General features: G+C 39.4%; 3 protein-coding genes across 9 annotated transcripts; 1 reads left to right on the forward strand and 2 right to left on the reverse strand.

The window, feature by feature from the left end:
- Nucleotides 1-1,939: 1,939 nt before the first annotated feature.
- On the reverse strand, nt 1,940-4,508 carry mrpl12 (mitochondrial ribosomal protein L12). The gene is made up of 5 exons (XM_066675095.1): nt 4,260-4,508; nt 3,000-3,192; nt 2,833-2,907; nt 2,591-2,728; nt 1,940-2,123 (listed from the first exon to the last, which is right to left on the reverse strand). The coding sequence occupies exons 1-5, from the start codon at nt 4,316-4,318 to the stop codon at nt 2,007-2,009; spliced, it is 582 nt and encodes a 193-aa protein (XP_066531192.1). The 5' UTR covers nt 4,319-4,508; the 3' UTR covers nt 1,940-2,006.
- A 1,744-nt stretch (nt 4,509-6,252) lies between these two features.
- zgc:103625 (methyltransferase-like 26 B) lies at nt 6,253-8,120 on the forward strand. The gene is made up of 7 exons (XM_066673503.1): nt 6,253-6,375; nt 6,822-7,024; nt 7,171-7,333; nt 7,425-7,484; nt 7,653-7,720; nt 7,816-7,894; nt 8,017-8,120. The coding sequence occupies exons 2-7, from the start codon at nt 6,822-6,824 to the stop codon at nt 8,086-8,088; spliced, it is 645 nt and encodes a 214-aa protein (XP_066529600.1). The 5' UTR covers nt 6,253-6,375; the 3' UTR covers nt 8,089-8,120.
- A 74-nt stretch (nt 8,121-8,194) lies between these two features.
- On the reverse strand, nt 8,195-20,401 carry hgs (hepatocyte growth factor-regulated tyrosine kinase substrate). Of its 7 annotated transcripts, none has more exons than XM_066674874.1 (21): nt 20,263-20,401; nt 17,461-17,545; nt 17,243-17,318; nt 16,990-17,082; nt 15,795-15,918; nt 15,634-15,686; nt 15,478-15,546; nt 15,213-15,337; nt 14,359-14,494; nt 13,832-13,930; nt 13,651-13,746; nt 13,380-13,418; nt 13,132-13,293; nt 12,687-12,897; nt 12,327-12,499; nt 12,101-12,241; nt 11,731-11,914; nt 10,397-10,530; nt 10,136-10,231; nt 9,895-9,981; nt 8,195-9,780 (listed from the first exon to the last, which is right to left on the reverse strand). In XM_066674874.1, the coding sequence occupies exons 1-21, from the start codon at nt 20,297-20,299 to the stop codon at nt 9,667-9,669; spliced, it is 2,334 nt and encodes a 777-aa protein (XP_066530971.1). In that variant the 5' UTR covers nt 20,300-20,401; the 3' UTR covers nt 8,195-9,666. The 7 variants fall into 7 exon arrangements, with proteins under 7 accessions (XP_066530971.1, XP_066530970.1, XP_066530975.1 ...); XM_066674873.1 differs by having other exon boundaries at nt 8,196-9,780; nt 12,687-12,900; nt 15,795-15,915; XM_066674878.1 differs by having other exon boundaries at nt 8,196-9,780; nt 14,383-14,467.
- Between the last annotated feature and the right edge of the window lie 1,208 nt (nt 20,402-21,609).

A 21,609-nucleotide genomic window follows, 5' to 3' on the forward strand; every position in this document is an offset into this window, starting at 1 on the left:
ATTTTTTTTTATTATTACTCAAGACATCCTGTTTGTACATAAAATTATTACTGTAATCATTGTGCCATTTCCTCAATAGTTTTAATGTATTATATCAAAACCTCTCAGATCTTGATTTCTCCAAATGACCTGGTAATCTCTGTTTAGTAGATTACCTGATCCCCTACAAACCTTTAAGAGCAAATTCTGTGACATGTAAGAGTTGTGGAGGGCAGGTTTACTCAGTGTGTCAATTTAGTACCTTGATGGATAGCTTCTCTGAGCTGGGCACTGGACACAGCCGGTTTCCAGGTGGAGACATTGCCTTGGTCTACGTGATGAACATAAATAGTAGCAAGCTATTCATGACCTCAGCAGGAGTTGTGAATGGACCAGCTGTGAAAGAACATGACAGCACACAACTTACAGAGTGGGTCTAGTTAACAACATAACCCAATAAAGTTGTGACAGCATAAAATAAGACCCCTAGAAATAAATACTCAAGTGTACCACGGCCTGCACACATCTGACACTAACACATGTGCAGTAGGCCATAGGTCAAGGGATTGAATTGTAAAGGGCGGAAAGTCTTTGAGCATACAACTCTGGGCAACAAATCAAATAAGAGACATGATGCACCACAGAAACACAACACCCACATATACAACAGGAGAAACCCCTCTGGGGTTATTGGAAAGTTACTGACATATGCCACTGAATAGCTCAGAGGTCACACACGTTTTGAAAGAAATGTAAAGATGTCTCACATATTATCAACATCATTTTACCACGCTTTGATGCAAGCCTGTTTTTTGCATGTGTTGCTTGGTGGTTGATACCAATTTAGGTTGTTGGTTTCGGTCAGTGTGTGAGGTAAAAACGTGTTATAGGGGATTCCTAATTTTGTGAAGTAATAAATAAGAATCCTTGTCTCAAGCAACAGTATATTCTTAACCAATTAAATTTTAAACTCTCCAAGGCAGTTTGAGGCTTTGAACACAGACATCTGGTTACCATCACACCTCTATTTTAAAAACACTGACTGAACTTTCTCTGGAACAAAGCACTTTCCACCAAACCAAGGGGGGGTTAACACCTGAATTATTAAATAAAAGAGCACATTTGTGGAATGATCTGAATAATTCCCTTTGCTTTCTTTCAAAAACTATTCAGTGGTAAGTTTAGTCAAATATTTAAGCTCTCAAAATAAAACACTTAAAATGGGGAAAGTGCTCCCCCGTGTGTCCTGGTTCTAGTTCAGTAATGCAATGTTTCCAATGCTTGATCGTCTGAAAAATAAATTCTGTTTCCCCTGGCAGAGACTAAGCCTAGTTATGGGCCACAAGAATTTAATATTGGACCGGGTAAGCTCTTCAATCTCTGAAATCCTGAACTATGTTAAACAAATGATTATATAGCTAATTAGTCATTGTGAAAGCACATCAACATTACATTTTTTCACAGAGATAACTGCCAGATACTAGTATAATATGACAGACAGTGTTATTCAGCATTTTTTTTTTTTAATATTTGACAGCTCCTGTTTAAAATGTACCCAATAACAAATAATCCCAGGCATAAAAACCCATTTTACTCTCACACTATTGTATATTATCCTAGCTCACATGATGACACCATTTGATAGAGTTTTATATGGCATATTTATTTAACCACAGGCAAATGGAAACCATGTCTCTGTGTCCAAGACATGCCCCACAAAACAGAAACAGACATACAGACAGTGCTCCATCTGAACTGGCCAGGCCCGCACATTAGCAGCTCGGCGTTTCCAGCCCCTAGACAGGCACACAGAGCTGATGACCAGGAGATGAGTTTGTGCAGGTCCGGTGCCTGCTAGAGTTCAGTCTGAGTGTACTCATCTCCAGAGTCACCGGAACTTCGTATGGTAATGTTAAAGGCATTATTTGCTTTCCAAAAATTGATTTCCTCTTTGTTGTTAAAAAAAAAAAGAAAAAAGGAACCGACAATATGATGGTAATCAAGATGTTGAAAGCCAAGTGCAGAGTTTACTCCAGAACCACAGTGCCACCTGCTGCTTCAAGTGCCTTCTTCAGCTTCTCAGCCTCGTCTTTGGAAACGTTGGCTCGGATTTCCTGAGGCAGGGACTCAACAAGCTTCTTTGCCTTTCAAAAGAAAGAAAAAAATAAGTAGAACATTTATCTAACGGAAAAACACATTACAGCAAATGATAAATGCAAGGGGTATGATTTTCATAAAGTGATTTTTGGTGTCAGGGTTTGGTGGGTCCTAAGAGCAGCTTTGGTTGGACATTGTTATAACTCAATTGTCTTAAGTTTGTAAGAATGCAAGACTGTGGACCAGCTTGTAATGTTTGGCTGCTGAATCTCTCTCTCTCTGCTATTTTGGCATGACGTGCAGAATACACTTTAGACCAATACCAGTACAAAACGATACACAGAAGTGAGTATATGCAGATGTACAAAGAGCCAATCAGAACGCAACTGGCAGAATTCTAACAGAGAGGCCAGGGTTGTGCACTGAAAGGCAGAGACTACCCACACACTGGCTATTCAGCTAGCTCCATATATTATTAAACTACAAACAGAATATGAAACATATTGGAATTTACCTGTACTAGATTCAAGCCCTGCATACAGTTTTTAACTTCCTTGATGAGTTTGACTTTATCCTCTGCCTTTAACTCTGTCAGTTTAACTGTGAAATGAGTTTTCTCTTTCTTCGCCGGGGCTGCATCTTCTTCCGCTGCCTGTAAAAATAAATTCACAAACAAGAAAAAAGATTAGACAATCACAATGAGTATATATATATATATATAAATAAGTTAATATCTCTGGATAACCCAGAACTTACTGGAGCTGCTGCAGACGGCAATGCAGCCATCGCCCCCGTGGGCACCATTCCTACATCCTGAATGTTTAGGGTTTTCTAAGGAAAATAAACAGGAAATAGAAATCACTGATAGCTGTGCCATCACGAAGAGCTGTTATATGAAAAAACTTCACTTAAATGTACAGTACCTTTAAAAGCTCATTGAGGTCAGAAACTTCTAAAAGAGTTAGACTGGATATATCATTGACCAGTTGTTGGATTTTGGGTGAGTACTGTTTGGGGGCTCCGTCTAATGGAGGGGTAGCTATGGCGCTGGTCAGACTGGCAGGGCTGGTCCTGAGTGTCCTCAGAGCACACAGAGCCGGGGCTGAGAGCTGATGTCTGTGGAAAGAACCAATTTCTACAATAAGGACATTGCGTACAAATCACAGTATATACATCATATACGGAGTATATAGTACATCATATACGGAGTATTTTATTGAGTAAACAGATTCCAACGTTAACTTCGCTACTGAAATCAATATATTATCCTTTTGGGAAATATGACGTAAAAATATTGGATACAGACGCTAAATTAGAATTCCCATATTAGTGCCTTCTTCGGTTAAAAAAATACTTTACGGTAAACAAAATGTCAAGCTTTTGTAGTTTATGTGTAACAGCATCAGCAGATATGTATGTGGAAAACACTCCACTGGCCCACAATGCATCTCTAATCAGAATTAAATGGAGGATGAGCACAGAGAAAGGAACTAGCTTCATCTGATACTTGGCTTCCTTGGGTCTGCCTATGCCTTGTATACGACATATGGACCATGTTACACCAGACAGAAAAGCATCAGCACCAGGCAAGGCTCAATCCCAAATGGCTCCTTGCTCCCTACATAGGGCACACCGTTGGTTGGGAGAAAACTACTTTACAGTACAGTGTAAAGTGCACTGTACAATAGATAGGGAGTCATCCAGACTAGGGCACACTATAAATGCACTATATTCATGCAGAAGCCATGCGTTCTTGACTCATTAGTCCACAACATAAAGTAGAGAGCCATTTGTGATTGAAGGAAATTGGCCCAAATTTGAAGCAAGTACAAAAGGAGGGTTTAACATTTGACCTTGATGGTGCATCATTTCTCTCTCTCTCTCTTTCATTCATTCTCGTGCAAGCTAATGTGGTTATGTTTCCAATTAGAGCAGTAAATATAGGGGAAAAAAACAATGTTTCCCTTGCTATATACACACACATGCATGGCTCTTATACAACGGTATTGAATAATGAGGACATTTTAATAAATAGTTAAAGGAAACAGACCGCAACTTCTGAATAAAGGAAGTAATAAAAACCAATAGAATTCACTTATTGAAATGTGTCCTGAAATAAACTAACGTTAGGCTCTTGTCCTTGACTCCTCTCTAGTCTTAAATAAAGCAATATCTCCGCTCACCCGTGCGTCTGCGCCACTCTCCGCAGCGATGTGCGGATACAGTGCAGTGTGCAGTACATATCCGCTCTGGTCTAATGTTATTCTCCTCTTTCTGTGTTCGGATATTCTCTCCGGTCTTTCTCTCTCTCTCTCTCTCTCACTCTTCCAGACCCCGGCTCCCTCTCTCTCTCACTCTGTATAGCCCTCTAGCTTTCAAAAGCACATGGCGTCCTCCACTCTCTTTCCCTGACCTACCCACAATGCAATGCCGGGGACGTGGCTGCCAGATTGCAACATTTCTCCTCTACATTGAGTAGTGAGTTGGATCAAATGATCCGGCTCACCAGAAAGAGTCGACTCCTAAACGGCTGTTCATTTTTGCAGACTACTAGACTATTATAAATTCTGATTTATTAGCGCTTACATTTCGTTCACTCGTCCATCATTATACGAACATTTACCATTGCAGCAGGTAGTGTCACAGTTACACAACTCCAGGAACCTGGAGGTTGTGGGTTAGAGTCCCGCTCCGGGTGAGTGTCTGCGAGGAGTTTAGCGTGTTCTCCCCGTGTCTCCCTGGGTTTCCTCCAAAACATATGTTGGTATGTGGATTGGTGACTCAAAGGTGAATGTGTATCGCACTGGGAAGGACTGGGTTCACAGGGAATTGGATAAGCAATGGACAATGAATGAGTTAGCTCCCACGACTCAGCTACTGTCGGTATGCAGTGTCGACTCATTTCCAAGTGAAACATCACCATTACACATTTCATTCGGCTCCATGTCCGTGTTTTGATTCTCCCTATGACTTATTTATTTTTACATAATTCAAAGTGCTTTCAGCAGAGGTTTTAAAGAAGCTTTTAAAACAGAGCACTCAAAAATTCTATTTTTAAAATGTCACTTATTTTAGAATTGAATCAACTGTGGATTTTATCCAAACTTGGCAACCCAATACTGTTCAATCCCCATATTTTACAACTTTATTGAAAACGACCATATCTGCAGTAATCAATTTCAATATATTTCATTTACTTATGTAAAAAAGGGCACTTCATTCATGTTTTTTTATTTGTGTTATACAATAAAATCAGTGTCCATATTTAAATTTTATTCCTTCTATTTCGTCTGTTCTCCAGCCATATATTAAACTGCTAACCTCTGTTCATTAGAATTACATATAGAGTAGTTATTTCCAATAAAAATTTGCTTTAAATATAGCACAGTAGGAGGAATATAAATTATCCACTTGCAAGAGTAAAGTCAGTGTGCCTCCAAAACTACACGATAACAACTGTGCAAAACCAGTAGGAACATCAAAACAGATTAATAGTAACTGTTTCTCTGACAGACAGGAGAAAATAAAGCTCTGTTCTCACGTAAAAAAAAAAAACATACAAACAAAACAATAAAAACGCCCAATCCACAGGTGTCTGTGTCCATCTTTCCTCTGATAAGACAACACTATGGAAACTATCACTGCAGTCACTGTCTAAGTCTAAGACTGAACACTAAATGTGTGAAAAAATATGCCTTCAGATTTCTTTAAAAAGAATGTGTGTGGTTGTTGAGGCTGCTATGCAATTTCAGCTTTTTTTATTTGAAATTCTAATTTTTGCACAGCACTGTACAGACACAAAATTTCTGAAAGTGGGAGGATCTTATGGGAGGAATGGCCATGGTAGAGAATGTTCATTCATTGTCTGTAACCGCTTATCCAATTGGTGGCTACCCGGAATCTCCTGGGCGCAAGGCAGGAACACACCCTGGAGGGGGCGCCAGTCTTTCACAGGGCGACACACACTCACACATTCACACCTAATGACACTTTTGAATCACCAGTCCACCTAACAATGTGTGTTTTTTGACTGTGGGAGGAAACCGGAGCACCCGGAAACAAAAAACGTGGTATGAATCCTGCACCCCAAGTCTATGTTACCTATCACAAAGCTCTTTCTGACCTGACTATTGTCCTTTGTAAAGTAAAGCAGTGTGTTGACCAGCGTGTAACATGGGAGGAGGCCTTGGGAAGCTTCTTATCAGTAATCTCCTGTTCCATCTGCCATCAGTAGTCTACATTGCTGCCATTAGGTGCAGTGGCTGCTCATGAACTTCAATAAATAAGCAGTGGGAAGTGGTGAGTGTTAAATACTCTACTGGGAAATTACAACCTTAAAATTTAGCTGTAGTAGTAGTAAGGAACTAACATGTCATTAGTGTAGATTAAAACATTGGCCTGTGTTTTTTACTCATATCTGTACAAACAATTTGCTAAAATGCCTTGTTAACCACACCTACAGTGGAAATCATGTGTTTAACATTTGTAACATGTCCTTGTGGTGTAGTTTATAAGCTAAAAGATAATGTAACGAATGATATAGCAATGGCTGACCATTTCTGCTTTGAAAGTGCAGTTTTTTAAAGACTCAAACATGTCTTGTCATGATAAATGTGTCATGATTAGGTTTGGCCATAGTTTAATAAGAGAGAAGATAAAGTGAGGGTACATACTATTCTAATAGTGCCATGTCCCTGTATGTAGTATGATAAGAAGTTGTGTAATGGTTCCTCTCTGGTGCGTAGATGATGCTGGTATCCCCTGCTGCCGAACGTAGTCAGGACCCTCTGCTCTCTGTGCTCCAGGCTGTGCTGGAGGACCAGGCTCATACCAAGTTGTTCGGCCTGGAGCTGGGGTCAGGAACAGGGCAGCACATCACTCACTTCGCTCAGAAGCTGCCTTTCATCACATGGCAGCCCTCAGACATTACAGAGGAGTCACGAAAAAGGTACATTGACCCAGCAGCAGGACTAGAATGTGTGTGTATTCACTGCCATGCGCGAGTTATATGTGGAACACTGATTTTGTTGTACCTTAACCAATGACAAAATGCCCGTCTGTATTTATGTTTACACCGTTCTCTCTATACTGCAGCATCCGCGCCTATCTTGACGCGACTAAAGTGCAGAGTGTGCTGCAGCCAGTGTTTCTGGATGCCAGAGAACCCTGGGAGAAATGGGCAGGACTCTCACAAAGTTCGTGTGATGTCATCATAGCAGTCAACCTGCTTCAATACAGTAGCTTCAGTACTGCAGAGGTATGATTCTCATATATCAACTATACTCTTAGCAAAAGGCTGTATAAGATGTCTGTTTTTGTTTAATTAGAATATCTTACTGTGTCTGTAGGGTGTCTTTAAAGGATCCGGACAGATTCTGAAAACAAATGGCTTCTTAATAACATACGGGGTGAGTTGTAGAAAAGGGACAGTCCCTCCAAAATAATACATAACCTAAATATGTTCAAGCATCCAACAAATTGAAAAACATTTTGGATATAAGAATAAAACATAAGCTATTCTACTTTTCTGTTGTTCACCTTTTACTGTATTACCCTGAATATATGTTTGTGTTTAGCCATATGCCATCAATGGCGTGATCACACCCATTTACAATGAAGAACTGGATCAGAGATTACGAGAAATGTGGGTCTACGTTTTCAGTCCTTGAGTCTTGTATTGGTTTTAAATAATTTAATCTTGAATACAAGTGTCAATCACTGCTGTTTTATATCTGCCAGGAATCCAGAGTGGGGCCTTCCAGACATCGATGTGCTAAGACAACTAGCATTTGCAAATGGCCTCCGTCTAGAGAGAATGGTGCGTATCGGTTTATGACGTATAAAACATGCAGGGGGTAAAAGAAGTAGGAAACACAAAAAATGATCCCTGCGGATTTCATGTAACAAAGGAATGTTTTTGTTTTGTTTTCTCTCCCAAAGATCGACATGGAAGAAAGTAACAAATGCCTGGTGTTCAGAAAGGTCCAGATGATACAGACCCACACGGACTGACCTCCACTAACATCGGCGTGATTTTTCTTAACAGATACAGTGCAGCCTCACCGGGTCCCTTACTTTATTGTGACAACAAATGTATTCATCTACCCAGGATTTCCTTCATGATTTATTTTGCTTGTTCATGAATACACATTAAAAGAAGCCTTGTCACCAAAGTATGCACAATAAAAGAATGAGATATTTATTAAATATAATCTTAAAATTCTTTTCCATTGAGAGTCAGACAGATCAGTATGATGAAAAGTTGTCCACAGATGGCATTAAAGGGTTACAGAAGTCACTGGTTGGTGTAGGTTACAAACATGCAGTGCCAGTCCCTTCTTAAAATCAACGTCCATGCCGTCCTTCAGCGGTATCACATTAAGATGCCATTTATCCTTCACAACCTTCAAAACCACAAAGTTCGCCAGCTTGAAAGGGCACAGACAGAGGCTTTTACCAGATTTCTTTTGTAGTTAGACACTGACCTGAAGCTAACTGGTTTACTGATAACCCTATTGAAAAAAAAAACAAAAAAAAAAACAAACCTAACAGTTGGGATGCCCAGCAAGTTCAGGGAAACCTACCTACACGCAGTACTTGGAAACATAAGCCAATTTTTTTTTGTACAAATCAGCACTAAATGCAAAAGGCTACACAGCTGTTGTCCCATCTAATTTAAATATACAGAAGCCAAGATCCATGCTGACGATAGCAACGATTATTAGCCAGGATTCCATAATGAAAATCCCAATGCAGGGTACGTCAGTTAATCTGAAATCTTTCTAAAGTTGATCACAGGGAAAACTGCTCTGGAATGTCATCACATTTGTGAAAGAGTGGCTATTAAAATGATGCCAGAATAATTCATCTCGTCTCAAGGCTTATATGTATCTCCTGGTGAATATAGGAATATGAGTATTATATGGAGGAGCAGGATCAGCCTCTTGTTCTGACAAATGTGTCCTGTCTCAGCCTCTCATCACTAAAGCCATTCTGAAGCCTCTGAAATTAATAAAAACATTTTTCACTCAAACAGCACAATGGAGGAAAGAGTTGCTGTACATACACGCATTCCCCACCTCAGAAAACAATAATGAAACACATGCAGATTGGTTTTTAGAAAAATATGAGACAAAAGATGGTAATGCCTGATATAATTTTGTATTATTCATATCTGTAGATTTGTGTACTCCTTTATTTCTATAATACGAATGACTAGCTGAAATTCAGTTTCGTTTCATACGGAAACTGTACTTACATTTCAAAAGACCAAGACAGAGAGAGGATAAAAGTTGGCAGAATTGAAAGGGTGTCTCCACCAGGGCCATTTATAGCCTTCTCTCCTTCATATAAAGCAGTGGGGACAAAGGAGAGTGCATGGCAGCATAAGACCCTCACAATATTTCCAACAACCTGAGCATTTTATCATCAGATTGTTGCAGAAACATTGCTAGCAGGCAGAGTTTTTGAGGTGAAAACCCAGGATGTAGAAAGAGAAAGTGCAGGGGCTGTCTGTAGTGTGCTGGACCTGGGGGAGGGGGGGGGGGGGGGGGAGGTCTGGGGTGAGTGGGAGTGTATCGTGTTTGAGCATCAGTCGAAAGAGATGAGCTGAGCCTCTGCACTGCCAGGAGGGGCCTGTGGGGGCTGCTGCTGCTGGGGCGGCGGCTGTTGCGCTTGCTGCTGAGGACCACCAGGGGGAGCCATCTATACAAACAGATTAAATGGGATTTAAATATGTCTTTTACCAACCAAGGCGGCAGCATCAGAATGCATATTTAATAACATGCCACAGAGACTGCACCTCCCATGTGAACTCACCTGCTGGTACATGGGTTGCTGACCAGGCATGTACTGCTGCTGAGGAGGCAAGTTTGGGTCCTGCCCTGGAAGTGCAGACATCATGTTCTAGAAGAATGAAATAAGACAAGAAACTATCATTTCCAATTTCTGTCCTCCAACAGCATATCACTCTCAATGATTTCAAATGGTATGGAGGTATGTTTTCTAATGGACATGGAAAATCTTCCATCCAATCCTGTGGTTGGGCAAGAACACTGACCTGCATGTTGTACGGCTGGTAGCCCATGTAGGCCATGCCATTGGTTGGACCAGCCTGGGACATTGGGGGCAAACTCTGGGCTTGAGACACAGCACTCTATACAGAAGATGGAGAGAAACATCAAATCATTTCCATAAATGATTATATGGACGTAAGCTAAACATGTTATTTTACAAATACTTTCAACAAGCAGAGAACTGCTAGTTTTTATTAGTATTTTCCCTGCAGTGTGATTCATTAATGCTGCCCTGCACTGCTTACCTGATAGCCTTGTGTTGGAGTGGGCTGGTAGCTGGTGTAGGCAGGATTGGTTGTTGGAGGGGCCTGACCAGGGGCAGGAGGTTGTGCACCAGTACCTGCAGTTTGGTACATGTAGGCGTTCACCATATTCGGATCTGCGTGAAAAGTAACAAAGACCCCATTCAGAATCTAAAAAATGTAAAGAATTTGTTTGGGTGTACCTATAACTCACATAAATGTTACTTTGATGGGTTTAAATATACATGGGGTCCTGGGGTATTTTTATTTATTTTAAAAAAGTGCCCCGTTCTGTATTGGCCATGTCTCTATTTCTCACTGCTCTTCCACTGAGAATGTTACAGGCCGAACGTTTTTCCTTTTCATCCTTTCGTTTTGTGATATTTTAATTCCATCTGGACAAGATCTTCATCATTTTCCAAGCAGAAGTAACCCATTCATTCATTATCTGTAAGCGCTTATCCAGTTCAGAGTCGCCATGGGTCCAGAGCCTACCTGGAATCATTGGGCCAAGGCAGGTATACACCCTGGAGGGGGCGCCAGTCCTTCACAGGGCACACTCACACCTAAGGACACTTTTGAGTCACCAATCCACCTACCAACGTGTGTTTTTGGACTGTGGGAGGAAACCGGAGCACCCGGAGGAAACCCATGCGAACACGGGGAGAACACACCAACTCCTCACAGACAGTCACCCAGAGCGGGAATCGAACCCACAACCTCCAGGACACTACCTGCTGCTCCACTGTGCGGCCCCAGAAGTAACCCAGTGTTGAGAAAATTAATTTGCAAGGTTAACTGCTGCCAATACTCATCGTCACCTAGTTCATCACAGACCTTCCCAGATGGAGGTTTTCAAGCCTCAATTTTTTGGTCAAATTGACTTCCATATTTCTGATTAGGAACTGTGTTTTCAAATTGCTCCAGGAAATTAGATTGGCCTCAAAATGGAATAAGAGCAAGCTAGCAAGAATCTGATCCAGTGACTTTTCATCAATTTGGGCACCATGTTGTAAAGGAGGGTGAAATGAACATATAATGCATAAATTGCAGTTTCTAGAAAAATAACAAAAATAGAATAGAAATCTTGCTGTAGTTATTTTTATGCCGTCTGAAAGAAAGCTTCATCTATGAGAAGATTTGGACTATTATTCATTACAAAGGTCTTCCTTAAAAATACATAACTGGCACCACACGGTTTGCAACCAATTTCACAACAAAACCTTTTACTGTCACTTTGCCTCTTTTTTAAATGATATGAGATGCTATGTAACCATTCACTTATAATGCACAATAAGTAATATCAAACAATTCCCTCGGATTCATGGCCACCTCACCTGTGGCAGAAACAGGCATGGCCTGGTAGGGGCCTCCCGCCGTCTGGCCGGGCTGGTTCATGTACACGTTATGCATGGGGGAACCCTCTACTGAACCAGCAGGGCTGAATGTGCCTGGGTAACTGGGGGGACCAGCAGGAGGATACACCACACCTCCTGTCACATTAGGGGGCAGTGACTGCATCTGTACCAAGCAAAACACATTAAACAATTCAAACACAAACTGATCAAAACATCTGTGTTTGTGTGTGTTTATTTTTTATAAAAGCTAAAGGTATTCTTTTACAGATGAGAAAATATACTCCTGGAGGATTATAGATCTGGAATACAAATTTTAAACATACTCTTATTAATTTGGCACTGAGCTGACCTGAGCATAAGGCAGAGAAAAGGCAGGCATTTGAGCACGCATCTGAATGGTGTGTTTCTGTTGCTCCAAGCGCATCTGCCTCTCTTTTTCCTGTTCCTGCAGACGCTGAATAGCCAGCTGTCTCTGCATCTCCAGATACTCCTGCAAGAAACCAGCAATCACAAATATCAGAGACTCCCAATATGTCCAGTCCTACAGTATCAGAGTTCAATTCTGCAGACCTTACCTGTTTCTTCTGCCTCATGATCTCGAGTTTCTGGGCCAGCTGTATCTGCCTCTGTCTTTCGGCTTCCTCAGCTGCCCGCCGGAGTTTTTCTCTGTGTTCATCCCTGAGAGCATTCAGAGCCGCCCGGGCATCCCGCACTTGCGCCAGTTTATCCTGCAGCCCTTCATAGTACACTGCACAATGGAACAGTTCGAATTCACTCTTAGTGGTGGTGACAATAAGTAAAAATATTTATAGTGGATTTTAATGAGTAAAATGTTTGAGAGGATTCCAATGACATGGTAAGGCCACAGTTGTTTTTACCACTGCCTCACCCATAAATCACTGCACAAGAGGAAAGGCGTGCCAGCCCTTACTCACGTCTTTTCTCATCAAGCTGGTTGAGGATGTCTAGTAGCTGTGGGTGCATGTTGTTGATGGACTGAAAGAGAGAGAGTACAGCACTGTCGTTGGTGATGCTCCGCCCACGCATGTGGTTGCTTTTCATGCGATTCAGAAAGGTTGTGACGGCGTTCTGCAGAGCTTTGAGGAATTGTTCGTGATTCTCCTCCGATTCCCCATTCTGGTACTGCTGCTGGTGAAACACAAATTTCATTCTGGTTATTGTCTATCAATGGCAGAATAAAAAGGTACAGTCTAATGAAAAATAAGTAACTGCTGTATTTATTAATCTAGTAAAGGGTTATTCAGCAGCAGAAGATTTAATGTCACCATCCACCCCCACTCACACCCAGCCTAAGTAATTGACCAAGGGATTTATTTCTATTTTTCCTAGATCCAGGCAGTTGTCACAGTTAAAATATACCTCCACTATATTGATGGGCTGCACTGGAGCATGGCTTTCCACTGGCTGGCTGATTGGCAGAGGCTCAGCCAATGGCACTGGAGCTGGAGCGGAGGGGGTGGGACTCTTTCGTACTTCTTCCTGCTTCTTCTCCCAATAAGTTCTGTTCAGGTAGCGGGCCAGCTGGAAACAGAGTACAGCTTAAAATAAGTCACCTCATTATCAGCACTGCTGGAGGAAAGTGGAAACAAGCAGAAGTTTTTTTTTACCTCAGGATCAACTTCTTCAGCTAAGGGAGCAGAGGAGTTCTGGAAAGAGACCATTGAACAACAAATTAGCTCAGCTTACAGTAGACTGACGTAGGAATAGTCTTGTGAGGCCTGATACCTCAAATGGTCATAATGAGAATGTGGTAAAATGGTACACTACAACATGCTAGCTATGTAAGGGGACCGTTTTTCCCCTTGTAAGAGAGTGAAATAACTAGAATTCTGGATCTCTGAATGTAGTGTAGTGATTCATCTGTGTCCCGGGTCTTACCACAGGAGAAGAGTACAGAGTGCTGGCAGGTGGGGCAGAAGAGGTCACTGGGGTGGGATCAGTTTTGGGGTACACAGAGTAAGAATTCTTCTGTCGCTGTGTATGTAAAAGAAAATTTGTAATATTCTATTATCACACATGAACATGTTTAATATTCTGTCTCACTGTCTAACGGTCTCACCATCCTCTCCTTCTCCTCTGCTTCACTCTGAGACAGAGCAATGGCCAGCTGCAGCTCCTCTTCCTCCTGCAGGGCTGCTTCATCTCTCTTGGGGGGCATCTGGGAAAGCAGAGTATCCACAGGATATCAGCAGAGGTCGTAAAGAAAAGTTCAAACAGGGAGGGAGAACATAACCAGAATATCTGCCACATACTACTAAATCATGAGTCATTAAATTCTTTTTTATCAGTGGGGGATTTTGAGAGGAATCTGTGCTTTACAAATTTCTGTTGCTTTTGTCAGTTTGATTCTTGTTGATTTACAAAAGCTGCTGATGGTATTGGATTACTGCTGAGGAGTTGAATGGCTCCCATTAAAAGCATTAAAGCATTTAAAATATTAGTGCATTAATAATGATCTCTTGTTAATACTATTAATGTCAGCTGCAGTATTTTCTATTTACATCAATCAATCATGTTGCCAGTAGTAATGGTGATTATTATAATGCCCACACAAGTATGGGCTAAACAAAGAAAATAAGAATTCACCTCCTTACTAACTGTGGGCACTACCTGAGATTGCTGGGCCAGAGGGCTAGTCAGGTACTCAGGGGGCAAATCAGCCTGCCCACCGCCACTGCTCTTTCCTTCTGCTTTCCTAGGAGGGGGAGAGAGGGAGGGGTGGCTGGTGAGGAGGAGGGATCAGGAGACACACATAAGCTGGTAAATCTTTGGAGATCTGCAGAAGCTTTGAACATGTGCATCCTTAGGGACAATTAACAAATAACATGAAGTAAAGTGTGTACACAAAGCAAAGTGGGACAAAGCCAGTCTTGATGCAATCCAGACCCAACTCACAACAGGATTCATGTCTAGCCAATGTGTTCTCAACCGGGTCTGACAAGGCAAAATACAAACACTTGCAGAAAAACTGGGTTTGCACAGCTCAGAAACGGATGAAAGCTCAAGCAAAGCAAAACAGCTCAGGGAGAAAAAAAAAACAACAACAATAAAACTATATTTTAGAATGTTAGATCAATTTTATCAACATGGTTTTCAACATAACCCTGCCCTACAAAATGTGCTGTTGTTGTTCTACCAAATTTAACTCTCCAGTTATATTTGCATATATTATAGAACTTTCATTTAAAAATCATTCTGAAAAATAACAACAACCCTAAAACACAAATGAAACCATTTAAGTAATTTTCTAAATTTTAATAATGGACCATATATTGTCATGGTCAGAGATTTACTAAAGGGAGCCCCCCCCCCCCATCCCTAGTCTTCTAAGAACTCTTACATACACATCCTTTGATTAAAAATAAAGAGCAGGACAACAATAGCTCTGTTGTGTTTGAGGTTTTAAGGCTCTCCTTGTGTTACTTTTCTCCTCAACTTACTTGTTGAGCTGCTCAAAGCAGGGTTCACAGACTCTCACTTCCTTCTCGATGCCAAACTTGGGAATAGTGGAGTACTTGGACGAACACTTGCCACAGAAGATCTGCCCACATGCTCTGCAGTGGTGCTGGAGCAATTGGTAAAAAACACAGGTCAACAAAGTACCACCGAGCAAATGCTCAGGAAACGTAAATGTATATTTTAACACCAGTTATCTAATGCTGTTTTTACAAGATAGTACTACTAGTGACTACATGTGATGCCTACTTTTCGGGTCATCACTCCAAACTGAACTCTGCATCTGTGGCACTCCTCAGCATCCACCCAATCAGGGGCCTAAATTAAAAACAGGATCATCATTATACACACACACAAAATACCAAACATACAAACTATCACACACCTTCAAGGATTATTACTCACCCTCTCTGCAGCAAACATGGCATCACTCTCCTTGAATTCAGGGAAAACGTGACCTGACAAGAACAGAGATAAATATAGAGATCAATTTATTTTTGTAAAAAAACCTTTACAATCAAAGAAATAAAGTATTTTATTTTCCTTCGGCTAATATGAATTTATACCTTCCACCTTCATAATCTGGTATGTGTCTTGGACCACTTTATACTTGGGTTCATTGCGGAAGGCATGTGCCCAGGCCTGGATCAGATATAGGATCTTGTTCCTGACATTTGGTTCCGTTTGCTTCTGGGGGCAACAAAGCAACATTCAAATTGTGTCCAAACAAATTACAAATTAAAAATAATAATAAACAAACAAACCAAACACATTTAAGATACAATCAGATAAAAGTAACCCATGTCCAGTTTGTTGTGCAAATCTGATTCTGTTGTTCGGTCATTCACCTTATATTTATAAACATGGTATTTTATGACATTAGAAAGAGCAAACAGCATTCCTAGACAGGGACAGATCAAATGTATTCAATTATCAGCCACGGCAGCATAAATAATAAACAGTAACCTGATTAACATGATAAAACCACCAATACAAATCTACTCTATGCCCTGAAAGATTCAGCTACATAAAACCTCAGTACTAATCACAATGGAATAAAGCTCAACTGAAATAGTTTCTCTTCTATTGCCAAAATATCTAAAAATTAAATGATTTAAAAGTTTTTAGTTTGAAAAGTTGTTTGTTTAGTCACTTATTAAAATGTGTGCTGTAAGTTGTTTAAACTCCACACACTTCTCTTGCTTGTTTCTTCAAAAAGAAAGTAGTGAAGCATAGTTGTGTGTGTGTGAGATAAAGCATACATGAATGACAAACTGGCAAATTGTACATGCAGAATAAATACAACCTCTACGTTCAGGAGCAGCTAAATCTGAAACTAGTAATAATTAACTTAACAGCATCAAGACATGACAACAACTATCACAGGTTTAAATATATAACATGTTTCAAACAAGAGTTTAAATTCAACAAAGCCCCATTATAAAATTACAGGTTCTGTCACCTGTTTATAGTCTGAAAAGCCATAAAAAGCTAAGCACCAAAGCCCTTGGTGATTCTCAATCCGAAACTTGCTGGAACTCCCCAAAACTAAAAGAGCATGTGACATGACATGACACAACAAGGAAGTATAGTGTAGTGTAATATGAGTCATCACAGTATGACCCACTTGAAAAGAAGAATAATATATTAAAGCTGGGAGAACCAATAGAAACAGTTTACTGAACAGATAACTGAGAACTGACCTTGTATACCAATAGAAACATGGGAAGGGATTTTACACAGAGCTTGAAAAAATGTCACCTTAAGGAGATCCTTCAGCTCTTCCATGGTCTGTTTGCTAGCCACCTCATCATGAATAGTCTGCCCACAGTTCTTCACCACTGACTCAAGCACCTGTTGATTGGGAAAACGTTTGACTTAGAACTAAAAATCACTTTAGTGTTTTATCATATTCTCTAATTAGCAGCTGATCAGTGAGACAGATAAAACTGGGCACATCACACCCATGTTTCAAAACATGTACTCTTTTTGTGAACAATGTAACAGTCCTTACCTCGAGTGCATAGAGGGCTACATGTGGGTTTTTGTCATTAAGCTTCTTCTTAATTGCGCCAATAGCATACTTAGCCCTGTGTGTGTGAGAAAGTATTACAAACGTTGCCCTGACTTCAGCAAAACCAACCAATATTTCTTGATTAAGCATTCTTTATTTCCTAAAGCGTCCAGACAAAAAGTAATATAGCAATGCATGAAAACACTATTGGTTCTTACTGAGTGTCGCCTTGTCGAATGAGGTCACAAATCTGCAGAATGGATTCCCAGTCTGTCTCCAGCAACAACTGACTGGTGGCTTTGTCTGTAAAGAAACAAAACTTATGTCTTATTGTTAAGACAGCTACACACTCTGCATATTTTAAATGTAGCAAAGGCTTTTACAAATTCTATAAATAACTGATAGATATAGCAATGATTTAAAGAGAAGGGATTTGGACAAAGTCATATTTTCAAAAAGGCAAAAGAAATAAAAACTGATTTCTTCACATGGGAATTGCATTGGCCCCTTCTACAGCAAAAACAACTTATGGAGCAAGAATAAAGCAATATGCTAATCTCAGTTCATGCTTTTCAACATTTGAAGGTTTCTCCATTGTCCAAAAAATCTCCAGAGCCCTTGAGCAGAAATAGCGAAAGCCTAGCATACCAAGCCAAGACATTGTTTTTTTGGGGGTCTTTTTTTAGCCATTTACTGACACAGTGGCTTCATAAACACATTAGACAAATTTTGAATATGCAAACAGTCCAGAGAAATGGCAAGGAAACATTCCAAGATTTCTTAAAAAGTGTTTTTGAATATAATCATGAACATCGCCTTTAACAGTCTGTGAGGTCTGCTGTGAAATATACAGTGTTTAATTATTTTGATTGCTTCAACTTGTGAAGAATTCAGCCCCTAATCCCTTTTTAAAAATGTTACAAATGACGTGCCTTATCTTGTATTGATCAGCACAGAAAACAAAACTCATGACATGGGCTAGTGACCACTTCAAATTTTACTTTTGCCAACTCAGGGCAACAATACACATTTTAAATGGCAACAACTTTCCAAATGCATTGTTGTCCATGAAATAACAGTGCTAAATTGCTTTGAATAAACAGTAGTTTACAGAGCATCATTTGTTTATGTCTTGTGAACTGAGACACCCTGTTTCACCTATGAGCACAGGATGATGAACACAGCATATCAATGCAAGCTACAATATTTCTGTAAACATTTACCTTTCGAGCAAAAATTAAAAATAAAAAACAGCAGCCAAAGAAAAAAGAAAATATATTGCTGGCTGCTGGACTATTGGTTGAGGTACACATCCTCATTGCCATGCCAGGAAACTAGATTAATCAATGTTTGACACATCTGCATTAGAACTACATGAACTCTGCACTTTGGATTAAGAAAAACTAGGCCTATTTCAGAGCACTCAGGCAGCATTACTAAAGCTATAACCAAGTTCAAGTGTAAGCTTTTCTGCATGTGTTCCAGGAAGCTGTGTGATTAATATCATAATGCAAATTCACAAAACAAAACAGCTTTTCATAAAACAAAATGCACCCATATCTAAGTGGATGGTACAATGAGTGACATACAAACACAGAAATCAGACTAACCAGCTCATCAAACTGATTAAGTTCCTGGCCACATTATAATTCTTTATAAAAGGGAATTGCAGTTTTTCTTTTCAAAATGTTCTGTACACGTGAATCATTTAGACAAATACATTCTAAGTATTCTGAGACAGTGGTGGTGATGGTAACTAGATAGTGTCTAAAGCATTTAATGCCTTGTAAATTTCAGGTCAAAAAATGGTTATGAACACTCTCCTTGAGGCGTGAGACTTTTAAAACCTGATACTTAAGTTTAAGATAGAGATGTTCCTGCAAGAGCATATAAGCCATGACTGTATTTGATATAAATAATTTATTACATTACTATCATTAAAAATAATATATTGCTTATATTTGTGTTGTATATTCACTACAATCCCTCGTTCTCCAGCATTGAAAAGAAATCAATAGTTTGAAATAGAAATCTATTTTTAATCAAGCTCTGGCCTTCATCTGTGTGATGAGAGAACAGCAGGTTTGGGGTAAAATATCACGTTAACTACACAAACAAAAGGTAGTTTAGAACTGAGGTAATTGGTGGGTCATGTCTCAGAAAAAAACAAATAAAGGATTAAAGCTAAGGCCAACAAAATACCACAGTTTACCCCGTAGCCATATCCTTCTAATGTGTGGCAACGCATAAATTCCCCTTTCCCATTCTTTAAACAACTGTAGTTACTCATTCTTTTATAACGCAGCTGTCAGATTTCAAAATTAGCTGATAGCTGATTTTCCTTCTTCGTTTGTTGGGCAAAACGACTTGGTTATCATCAGCCAACCATTCAGACAGCCTTTTTGTGTTAAACCCATTACAGTCTGCATTTCCATTACTCATTAACGCCTGAATTTCGAAGTTTTACGGTTATTGTATTGACATATGTCTAATTTTCTTTTTGTAAACACAGGAACCATATCACTATCGAAGTTCTACGGTAAATAAAACTGTACAGCCTTCACAGATACAGGACTCCAATTTAGAGAGAGGGAACCCCCATTTAATACAACATTAAGGCGTTTAAAATCTAATGTTTTTACTCTTAATATTCAGAAATGCTTTAACGTTAGTAGCAACGTATCCTGCATTTCAAGCTCCTAGCCTTTAACGTTTCGTCCATTTAACGTTATTATATGAAAGTACTGAGACTGAGTGACACACATTTATGGTTTTATAGTGTCCGTAATAACGGACGGAACTGGTGTCATTTACGTTAATTTCGGGAAAAAACGGTAAAAACCGACAGTATTTTGGTGGCTATCGCCGTGTGCTAACTAGCCGATTTTAGCTATGCTAACGGGACTACAAGAAGACAGCCGCCGGAGCTAATGCTAACAGCACAATCTTTAAACTAAACTAACACAAAACCAGAGCCCACTGGATCCACAATATTCATTAAAAACGAGTCTGAAACTCACCGAGCAGTCTCTCAAACGTGCCGCCGCCTTTCCCCATGGTTTTTCCCTCTCTGTGTTCTGCCGAGGCTGATGACTAAACACTATCCGAGCTCTTTATGTTCAGAGATGATGATGATGATGGGTGCGGATCCGGGTGAACGACTGGAACTGACCATTTAAAAGTCCACATTCGGCTTAGTCTATTATAAATCTATATAATTCTGGCTAATAACATATAATAATCATGTAGGATTATTATTGTTGTGGTTTTTTTATAATTATTACTAGCACTAATTCTACTACTATTACTACTACTATTATTATTATTATTATTATTATTATTATTATTATTATTATTACCTTTTTTAGTTATTGAGGTTCTTTTTAACACATTGATCAGACGTTATACAAGTTTTTAATCAAGTGTTGATAATATTATTATTAATGTTAATAATATTAACAATAATAATAATAATAATAATAATAATAATAATACATTATTCATAATATTTACTACAACTACTGTTCTTTATTAATATGGTTGATTTTTATGGCTTTTTTATTATATTGTAATTATAATATTATTATGTTATATTATACATTTTATATTATGTTTCATTAGTTACAATATTATTTTTGGTGGTTGCTAGTTCTTTTTTTTTCTTTTTTCATTTTCTTTTTCTGAGAATTTTTTTTACCCACATTTTTCAAGATATCAACACTCCCAACTCCAGATTGTTCCCTAACATCCAGGACTGGTTGACACAGCAAGGATACTCATGGATTTTTTTTTTTTTGATTGAGTATTGTTACTAGAAAATAAAATGTAACTAAATATATATGATATGAAAATAAAAATGCAAATTCTGCCAAACCAGTTTTGCTTAGGGATTTACTGCTGTGCCACAGTAGACTCCCCAAAACAACAACTATTGAACTTTAGCTTTAAAAAATTAAATCACTTAAAAATCTGGATTTAAACATATTTACATATAATATAGTCCTTAATTCACCAATAATGAATAACGCTTTAATAAAATATTTCCTGCAGCAGTCTTTCTGACAGTTCAGTCATGGCCTGGTGTCACCCTGGACTAAGGAGGTTTCTTTATATCTTCTAGCTTTAAAATCCCCCACATCTTGCACCAGTACCATTAGGTCACACATGACTCACTAGTGGCTACATGGAACACTGTGGGCTATTGTTGCTGCTGTGTCTGTTGTGCTCCATACAATACCATTGTGTTGCTGCTGTATAGTAGCAGCCCCCATTACTACAGTTAGATACAGTTCCCTATGGAGACAGCAGGAGCCAAATGTGTTCTCATCAGCATCAAGCAAAATACAATGCTTTTCACAAATTATGCA

Source organism: Hoplias malabaricus, chromosome 6 (genome assembly GCF_029633855.1).
Source record: "Hoplias malabaricus isolate fHopMal1 chromosome 6, fHopMal1.hap1, whole genome shotgun sequence".
NCBI lineage: Eukaryota > Metazoa > Chordata > Actinopteri > Characiformes > Erythrinidae > Hoplias > Hoplias malabaricus.